The sequence below is a fragment of the Micropterus dolomieu genome, unplaced genomic scaffold (genome assembly GCF_021292245.1).
Source record: "Micropterus dolomieu isolate WLL.071019.BEF.003 ecotype Adirondacks unplaced genomic scaffold, ASM2129224v1 contig_13055, whole genome shotgun sequence".
Lineage (NCBI taxonomy): Eukaryota > Metazoa > Chordata > Actinopteri > Centrarchiformes > Centrarchidae > Micropterus > Micropterus dolomieu.
The window spans coordinates 1-9,954 of NW_025742041.1; the positions used below are offsets into that span (position 1 = coordinate 1).

General features: G+C 42.4%; 1 protein-coding gene across 1 annotated transcript; it reads left to right on the forward strand.

Moving 5' to 3' along the window:
* Window positions 1–2,493: 2,493 nt before the first annotated feature.
* LOC123966278 (PDZ domain-containing protein 2-like) lies at window positions 2,494–5,826 on the forward strand. Its single transcript, XM_046042464.1, has 2 exons — window positions 2,494–2,676; window positions 3,002–5,826. The coding sequence occupies exon 2, from the start codon at window positions 3,025–3,027 to the stop codon at window positions 5,665–5,667; it is 2,643 nt and encodes an 880-aa protein (XP_045898420.1). The 5' UTR covers window positions 2,494–2,676; window positions 3,002–3,024; the 3' UTR covers window positions 5,668–5,826.
* Window positions 5,827–9,954: the final 4,128 nt, after the last annotated feature.

Here is a 9,954-nt window from a genome sequence, read left to right on the forward strand (position 1 = left end):
CAAAAGAGTGGCTGAAGAAGAAGCACATCAAGGTTCTGGAGTGGCCTAGCCAGTCTCCAGACTTGAATCCAATTGAAAATCTTTGGAGGGAGCTTAAAATTTGAGTTGCCAGGCGACAACCTCGGAACCTGAATGATTTGGAGGCTGTCTGCAGGGAGGAGTGGGCCAACATCCCTGCCGAAATGTGCACAAACCTTGTCACCAACTATAAAAACCGTTTGACATCTGTGCTGGCCAATAATGGCTTTTCTACAAAATATTAACATGCTGTGTTTTCCAGGGGGTCAAATACTTGTTTTTCCTCATCAGATGGTTATCAATTTTAATAAATTCATATGATGTGATTTTCTGGAATTTTCTTTGGGATTCTGTCTTTCACTGTTAGAATGTACATATGATTAAAATTATAGATTGTTGCATTCTTTGTAAGTGGGCAAACCTGCAAAATCAGCAAGGGGTCAAATACTTATTTCCCCCACTGTAAGGCTTGGCCTATTTCTTTTTAAGTCTCATCGCATCTCATACCAACTGTGGCTAATATGATTGTAGAAGTGAGCACTATATTATAGCCACATAAGAAAAAAGGAATTAAAGAAAATGTAGTCTACTTGTTTTGCAAGATCGCGCCAAGCTGGGTTCGAACTCACTAGAGCAAAAACATTTCTTTGTTGTGGCGCATTGCTTTACATAGGAGGCACTTGAACGCTCAAAATTCTACAACTTCTAGATTAAGTAGGTCAGCATCAAGGAAGCATTTTGTTGCTGATCTGAAGCAGGTGGTTACCTGAGCGAAGAAAATAACCAAATATGTTTATCAAGGGTTTTTTCTCAAGATTACGTGCAGGGAGCGAACTATGGGGGAGCCAGGGGAGCTTGGCTCCTCTTAATCAGACATAAGCTCCCCTGAAAATATAATTTGTGATATTTTAGGGGGTCTCTAAAATATTGACAATATGCTATTTTTGCCATTCATTTCTATTTTTCTGTATTATCATTGATCATGCGTAGCCTAAGCCAGAAGCGTCGGACTTCATCTAGCCAGAGGGAACGATCACCGACCGTCTGCAGATGGTCCCGCGACCTCTTCTCCCTCGCCTTGTACACTCCAGGGCCCTGCTCCCTCTCCGGTAAACCTACTGTTGCCAGTGGAACTGGCGCACTGGATGGTCAGTGATCGTTCCCTCTGGCTGGATGAAGCCGCGCAAATTTCTAAATTCTTCCATCTCACAAAGAAAATAAAGGTCAGGTTGAAACAGAAAATTACCAGAACATTTTAATATGTGTATGATTCGTTAATATAGGCCTGCAGCTCGCCAAATTAACTAATAACACATCATGTTTGTTGTGTACCATCACTATCACTGAATTAATTTGATACTGAAGAAATCTTAAAAACCGGAGGATTCTCAGGCAACTGAGGCGTTCCTGTTGCAGTTGCTAGTGAGTTACAAACTGAACGTTGAGCCTCCTGTTTTTCTAACTAAAAACCCCACTTATGTTGATGTTCAAGCTCATCTTAATTACATTTAATTAGTCACCGCCATCGCCCAAGTGTATCTGCTGCAGGTTATCAAGTGTAACACACAAAGCTAAACAAGTCAGACACATTAGCTTAACATCAAAATCAATATTTTTCCGTCTTGGTTGTAAAACAGAAAAAAGATTTCTGTTTTTTTTGTTTTCTGTTTATCTGTTTTTCCGTTTGGTTTTATAACAAAATAATCGTAGAAAGAACCATACACTGATTTTTGTTATTCTTCTGGTAAGGAAAATTAATTTGTTTAGAATTGAAAATCAGCTATCTCTCTGATTTTTCTGTTGCTTCCATTAAGGATGTTTTGGGTTTGCCCATGTTTGTATGTTTAACAAAATATCTCATAGACCTTATCATGAACTTTAGTGAACAGAAAAGTCTTGAATGAATTCAAAAAAATTTTATTTAACTATGTAACTCTACTATAGGATAAACCTGTAACTACCACATTTGGGGATTCTAAAAGCTACGGGTAGACTATAGAGGGTATGCACATGACGTCACAGAACGCAGTTACGCTCACTGAGTGGCAGAAAGACGAGCAGCAGTGTTAGCTTGAATCAGCGAAAACACAAACAACACACCACAAATGGGAAAGAGCTGGACCACTGGTTCTTTGGTAAGCAGTAAGGATTACTGTCGAGTCTGACTGCCATTAATATGACCAAATAATCACTTGTTTTACTCCCGGTTTGCTAAACGCAGCCATGGTAAGAGATGTTTTGACAATCAGTCCAGCGTGTTCCGGAAGGGGAAGTGACATCATGTCACTTCCCCTTCCGCATACCCTCTATTGTCATGTGCCGGCTCTTAGCCCATGACAAAAAGGATGGGAGACACATCAGTGATATGATTTATTGTAAAAGTAATGTCAAATAATCACCAAAGGTCTGTGGTGTGGCAAAGTACAAGTATCAGTTATGTCAGCAGTGAATGGAAAAGTAAGATGTATGTGAGTGTTGTCTAGATAAACCAAAAAGAAAGACACAGAACAAACCCGGACAAACGCCAGCCTAGGAGGAGTGAGCGACAGAATGATCAGTTAAATAACCTCTGGGGGTAGAGCTGCAGGTTGGCCCAGCACAATGTGCTTCCCTGCCTCCAGCCTCCTGCAGGAGAAGGAAACTGGAAGGGGAGGGGCGGTAATACTATTCTGAGTATAATGATTGTTTAGTGGGAGTGGCTCAGTGATATGGTCTCCAAGGACCTTTTAGTGAAGATTAGACTGTTACTGCATAACTGAAAAACCATCACTCATGACAGTATTCTTGTATTATTTTGTTCTATGACACTACCAGTATGTAACCTCACCATGTTGCAAGATAAAATAGCTTCTTTTTTTGTAGAGTGTGTAATAGCGTTTTTTTGTAGAGTGTATTTTGAAAAAAAATATTCATATATCAGTTGAACACTTGTGTCCCTCTTTTAACCCTGACTAAACTGCTTGCTTTTTATTTCTGGTCCCAGCTGTAGATCAGCTGTCCAGTTTGATGTCATCAGGGAGCAGTAATGGAGCCATCAGACTGAACCCAGCCAGATCTGCTCAGGACACATCAAATGAAGAACAAGTAATAAGTGCAAATATAGGAAATTCCAAGCACACAACCCAAACAGAGCAGGACTTTCAAATACCCATCACCAATATAGATGACATTTTATCAGAAGTGAGCCTCTGTACTGATAAAGATACACACACAACATCCTCCTACGAAAAACTATCCAATGAGTCTGTATCCTGCTGCTCAAGCCAAAAAGGTGTAACCTTGTCTGACAAAGTTGGCACTCAGGTTCCAATACCGTCCAGTCCCCTGGACTGTTCCATCTTGGATGCAGGAAATGAAAAAGGTGCCATCCTCCCTGTGGAGACAACACAGGAAAAGAGCTCTGCTGTCTTCAGTGGGTCAAGTCTGGAAATTCCTGATGCTGGTTCTATATATATGTACCCCATAGGAGATAGTGATTCAAACAGTGACTCCAGCACTGACAGCAGTGAAATGGTCAATAAGATAACTGGCAGCAGTTTTAGTCTTCATGAGTCGTCTTCAGATGAGGAAGAAGTGGAGTTTTGTTCCTGTGATGCCCAACAATCTGCTGCTGGTGGACACTTTCATATAAGCCACTCATCGAATGGGTCTTCACCTTTTCAGCCTGCTAGCAGTCAAAATACAAACCTGGATCAGACTGTTGATGTGTTGCAGGTCTTTTTTGATGTGTCACTGACAAGCAAAGAAAACTCTGTTTCAACAACCCAATGCTCACAGCTTTCTCAGTTATCAGGGGTCTTCCCTACAGAGTCTTTTCTACAGAGTCAGTCTTCCAACAGTACAATACCTGTGTCTTCTATAGAGGGCCACATTAAAACCTTTGACAAAGTTAAAGCATGTGTGGCATCTAGTTCTGGAAGCCTAAGCATTTACAGCAGCCCCTCCCCACCAGATACCTGCAGTGTCACTCAGGGTTCTAATGCAAATTTACATGCAGATGCCTCACTGACCTCAGATTGGCTGAAGCATTTGAATACACGAACACCCAGTTCACTAACAATGGAATCAGAGACCTCAATTTCAAGCACCAGCAGATTGCATACAAGAGTGTCAGCAACAATTTTAAACAAAGAAAAGGTCCTGGATTGTAGAGGTAATTTAAAACCTAATGCTAGATCCTTGCTTAAGAAGACCTCTAAGCTAAAACTTCTTGGTAATTCAGACTGTCCTGTGTGGAGTAGTAACTTAAAACTTCAGGTTGAAACTCAAATCCAACCAAACACTAGTGCTCCCAAACTGAAGGGCCTAAGCATTAAGTGTAAGAACAAATCACCAGAGCAGCCTCTCCAGCCCAGGAGTGAAAGTCCAGTTCCTTCAAACACCAATGCTTCCATGAACAGGTCAACAAAATTACCACCAACGGCAACCATGTCAAGCCTTTTGAAGACCAACCAGCCTGATGTGAACAGCGACCTTACTGTGCCCAAAGTAAGTGAAAGAAAGCAAGTTACAGCTGAACAAAGTCCTTCAGGTGGCACATTACAAACTGTACAGCTGGCCAAGGAGAAGGACATCGATTTAGGTTCTACAGCAACCGCCAAATCACAGGGCTGGTCTCACCTTCCTCCCACGCAGAGAACATTTATAGAGGTTCGACTGTCAGCACACAATGAAACACTTAATTCAAAAGTCTCCAAACCCATTCAAAGAGGCACAGATGGAAGACTAGCACCCATGCTTTCTCCTGCAAACTCCACAGATGGCATGATCAGTAACACAGTATTTAATTCACTGTGTTCTACCAAAGAAGCTCATTCAACCACAAGTAATGGTTCAAAACCCAGTACTATTGTGGAAAGAACTGAGACCCTAAAGTCCAGCACATCCAGACTGTACATAAAGACAATGGAAAGACAAAGCTTCTTGACAGACACTGCCTTGACTGAAGACTACAATCCCTTCTCTGTCAGACATAAGATAAAGTCCTTTGAAAACCTGGCTAATTTTGACAAGCCTGTGGCTAAAAGCAGTGACATTCACTCATATGCTCTGGCATATAGAGCCTCGCTTAACCAAAGGATTGCTGGTTATATGGGCTTGGTTAATTCTAAGAACTGCCAGGCACAGCAAAGAAGTTTAAGTTCATATGTGGATAATTTAATCCCTACCACACCCTGCTCACTTTTTCTTGGTAAATCTCCATCTAGCATTGCACTGATAAACCTTGAGCTTCCACAGTCAAGGTGTAACACAGCTGCCGTGACTGAGGACAATCCTGAGGCTGATATTCAAAGAGCTTCAGTTGGGATTACAACACAGACTCCTCAAGAACAACAGAGAAAACATGACAGACTCCCCAACAGCAGGTTGCGGCAGCTCAGGGCTCTTAGTATGCCTGAATTGGAAAAACTATGTACAGAGGACTTTAATAGAGGACATGGTACTGTCAGAGACAAAACTGAGCATGGCATACATCCCACTATACATTCGAAAGCCACAGTGACTGAGAGCTTTCCATCTTTTTCAACCCCAAAAGTGGATGTGAACAGGCTGAGCCGAGATGACCTTAGATCCACAGAAGAGACTCCTCAAGGAACCCTACAGACCCATGGACAACTGCCTGGCTGGTCCATCAGGTGCGGATTTTAATTAAAACTTGCCCATTGTAATTAATTTTGGTCATATGTGGAGTGCATTGAATCCACTTTGTGTATGAATTAGAAATGTGTTACTTTGAGCCCCAAGATGTCACTGTGCACTGCAATGAAGCTAAAATAGATTATTAAAAAAACTCTTTGGGCAAAGTCATATCATGAGAATATTGCAATTTTCTGAGAAAGAAAAATCATAATATAGTGACTTACAAATACAGGTACAATCCAAGCCACAGTAGGTCTAGTAGTTCCAATCCGATCAGGCAAGCCAGCATATTCTGATATATTAATTTGTCAAGGTGGGTGGGACAAAGGCCAGCTTAAATAAAAGAGGCTTCGATGACATCCACAGAGACTGCAGAACGTGAGTCTAAGGGAAGAGCATTCCACAGTGTCAGAGCCTCCACTTCAAATGCACGATCACTTTTTGTTGTAAGAGCATGTGATCAGCTAGTAAGCCCTGGTTTGAAGACCAAAATTGACTAGTGGTGATATAAGGGTGAAACAAGTTGGAGATGCCTTACTGTGCAGGGCTCTATATGTGAAAACGAGCACCTTAAACTGAGTCCTGAACCTAACGGGGAGCCAATGTAACGATGACAGGATGGGTGTAATGGGACTTGTCCTGCTAGACCTGGTCAACAGCCTTGCAGCAGCATTCTGGTTTTGACACAAAAGGTTTGAGTCTGGAAATGTTTCTTAAATTAAAGAAACATGTATGGGTCAAAGATTTGATATGACGATCAAAGTACATAGATTGGTCTAACATAATACCAGGACTCCTGGGATTTAACTGTACAGCTGATAATAGTGACCTAGTACGCTGAGATATCATGGAAGCTATGCTGTCAGAAGCAACAATAAGGACCTCTTATCTAATGACTTAAAGGAGACATACATCTGGATATGATCAGCTAATAGTGACACCTTTAAAATGGAGCATAGACAAAGAAAAGAAAATCACACCAACACAGAACCCTGAGGTACAACATATGAAAGAGCAGTTTCAGACATGTATGACCTAGTGACATAGAAAAAGTCCTCTTTGAGAGATAGAATGACAACCACTCCAGGGCACTTCCACCCACCGCCTAAGACTTTCAGTCAGGTTGCTGTGATCGCAAGTATCAAAAGTAGCACTAAGATCCAGAACCACAACAGAGCATTCACCCACATCAGAGGACATCATTATGTCACCGAGACCTTAAGAAGAGCTGTTTCAGTGGAATGCTTGTAATGGAAGTCAGATTATCTACAACGTTGTGTGCAGTCAAGGCGGCAGTGAGCTGTTTGACAACAACTTTCTCTAAAATCTTTGAGATAAACGGCAGCTTGGAAATATGCTTATAGTTTTATGTAGAGGGATGGGTGAAGATTAGTCTTTTTCAAAAGAGGTTACGCAACAGCATATTTAAAATGGATTGGGACAAAACCAGATTTGAGGTGGCTATTGATCGAGACCAGGCATGGCCCAACAGTCTCAAAGCACAGGAGTTAGTAAAATTCCTTGTGTTTTGTCTGTGAGTTTATTAAAGTGAGTATAAGAGATTAAGTATACTTACCCAAAGGTAAGTATACTTAATCTTTCTTTCTCTTTCTCTCCCTCTCTCTCTCTCTTTCTCTCTCTCTCTCTCTCTCTCTCTCTCTCTCTCTCCCCCCAACCGGTCGAGGCAGATGGCCGCCCACCCTGAGCCATGGTTCTGCTCGAGGTTTCTGCCTCTTAAAAGGAAGTTTTTCCTTGCCTCTGTCGCCTAGTGCTTGCTCTTGGTGGGAACTGTTGGGCTTTCTTTAAATATCATCACAGAGTACGGTCTAGACCTGCTCTTTTATGAAAAGCGCTGTGAGATAACTGTTGTTGTGATTTGGCGCTATATAAATAAAATTGAATTGAATTGAATAATCTCTCATTTGGACACACAACCTGACAGACAGACTTACCTTTACAGTCATACAGACATGATTCTATGCCTAAACTGTACCTCACATTCAGTTCATTCAGTGAGTCGTTGGTTATTCACAAAATATCCATAATTCTCCTAAATGTTACATTTTTCAAAAATGTTTCTCAGAAACTTTTTTTTCTCATGACTTTAAGACAAAAAATGTCATGCTAATTCTTAAAGCCTCCAAAAACGTATTTCCTCAATCAGCTTCTTACTATGAACGATGGGGTCCTATGGGGGAACACAGTTTTCTGCCAAACTTTAAACACTGTGGTTATTTCACATGTGAAATTTCTGTGCTTTGTCTGCACTCTTCCTACTTCCGTGCACCAATCACAGTTAAGCAACATTTGAATTTAGTCCTGTTAAGTCCTGTTCTGATTAAGCATATTTACTCAATTTTGAGTGTTGAGCCATGAAACCAGGTTTTCAGGGGCTTAAAAAAGTTTATTTTTCCCAACAGTTGCCTGATAGGTTTGAGATTAAAATAATTTCACCAAATACAGGAAATTGTTTCATAGATCATTAGAAACTAATCGGTACAATTACTGCAACAGCAGTAAACACCAAACAACATCTGTTTGACAGAAATACACAAACCTTTTAATAACATTTACACACATGATGATTGTTACTGTCACCATCTGTTACTGGCCTTTTTTCTGATCAGGTCCAGTCATTTCCTGCGGCATCATAGATGCCTAATAATATTAATAAAAACTATACAATAATACAAATATATTTTGTCTTATATATATATATATATATATATATATAGATTGACTTAAAATAGGGTGGCACGCTGGTACAGTGCCTGTAGCACTGTTGCCTCAAAGCAAGAAGGTTGTGGGTTCAAACCCCGGTTGCCGCGGCCACCCTGGCCTTTCTGTGTGGAGTTTGCATGTTGTCCGTATGGGTCCTCTCTGTACGCAGGATAAGCTGTTGACAATGGATGCATCGCTTAAAATAATTGTTCTGGTTGTTTCCTCTGCTTCGCAATTTAAATCCCTGCTGTGGTCGGCCACTAGAGACCCTGAGGGAGACTGCATTTCATTGCTGCTGAGCAACATTACTACACACACAGACATGGTGAAGGAAGATTGAACGTAGTGAGTGACACAGTGTGAAACTCTAAGTTGTTCTAAGTGACTGTTACTTGCTGAACTTAAGCTATGTTTACTTGAGGTAAAGGAAAGGGCTATGGCTATGGAAAACACTAGTGTGAACACCATTAATATGAACTATCTTTATAATAGACCTTTCAGTCCCCACAGAATGTTGTTATCAGTGAAAACTAAATGTCATAGTGTCCCTGTTAATGCTATTGTACCGATATATCCTTCAATTCATTGACCAGATGGATATTGAAGATATTTTGGAGAGAGAGAAGCAGGGCAGCTGATTCTGAGGTCAGTAGTGTTCTATAGTTCACTAGTTCCCCTTCGAGGGAACTCGAACTGCATCGGTTACGACACTATGGGAACGCATCTAGGCGTAGCAGGTCTGAACGTGAATGAAATCACTCCGATCCTATTGGCTTGTTGCTAGAACGGTAAGGTGTGACGGAATAACCGGAGGAGTATAAAGCACACCTGTACACACTCATCATTAGCTTTTTTATATTCAGCAGGCGCTCTGTATGTTGTTTGAAGAAAGCTCCAGTCCTACAAGCAGTGTGTCTTACCTGAAGAAGAAGTCTACCTGCATGTCCGGCAACCAGATGTACAGAAGGTGTGTTTTTTCTTGCCCTCGGTACATCACGGATGGAGATTCTCATGAGATGTGTGTCTCATGTTAGGGGATGGAGCACGCCCGGGCAGCTCTTGAGGGGGCTGCCTGCGCCTGTTGCGAAGCCCTTTCCGTGCGGGTACTGAGGTACAGCATGGCTCTCTTTTCCGAGGATGGCCGGATGTGTTTTCCCCGTGGTGTGGGCCCTGCGGCCGCTGAGGCAGCCCAGCGGCTTCACTCATGGGGTTCACAGCGTGATCTGTCGGAGGATTTCGGGGCGGCCTTTTTTTCTGGCTCCGACGCTTCCTTTCCTCGTTCGGGAGCCTGTTCTCGGCTTCTCCCGCTCGCGGTTTGGATCCGGAGACGCTGCAGCAATCCGACTCCGAGGAGGCGGGCGTGCTCAGCGTAGTGGACGATGACTTCCGGGTGTCGGGGCGGCGTCATCTGGCGGCTCCGTGGGTCCTGCGCACTGCCATAGATGGGTATCGACTACAGTTCAAAACCCGCCCTCCAAATTCAACAGAAGAGAGGGGGTGGTTTGGACTGTGGTCTGCCCGGAGCAAGGTCCGGTGTTGGGACAGGAAGTTCGTACTCTGCTGAGGAAAGGGGCC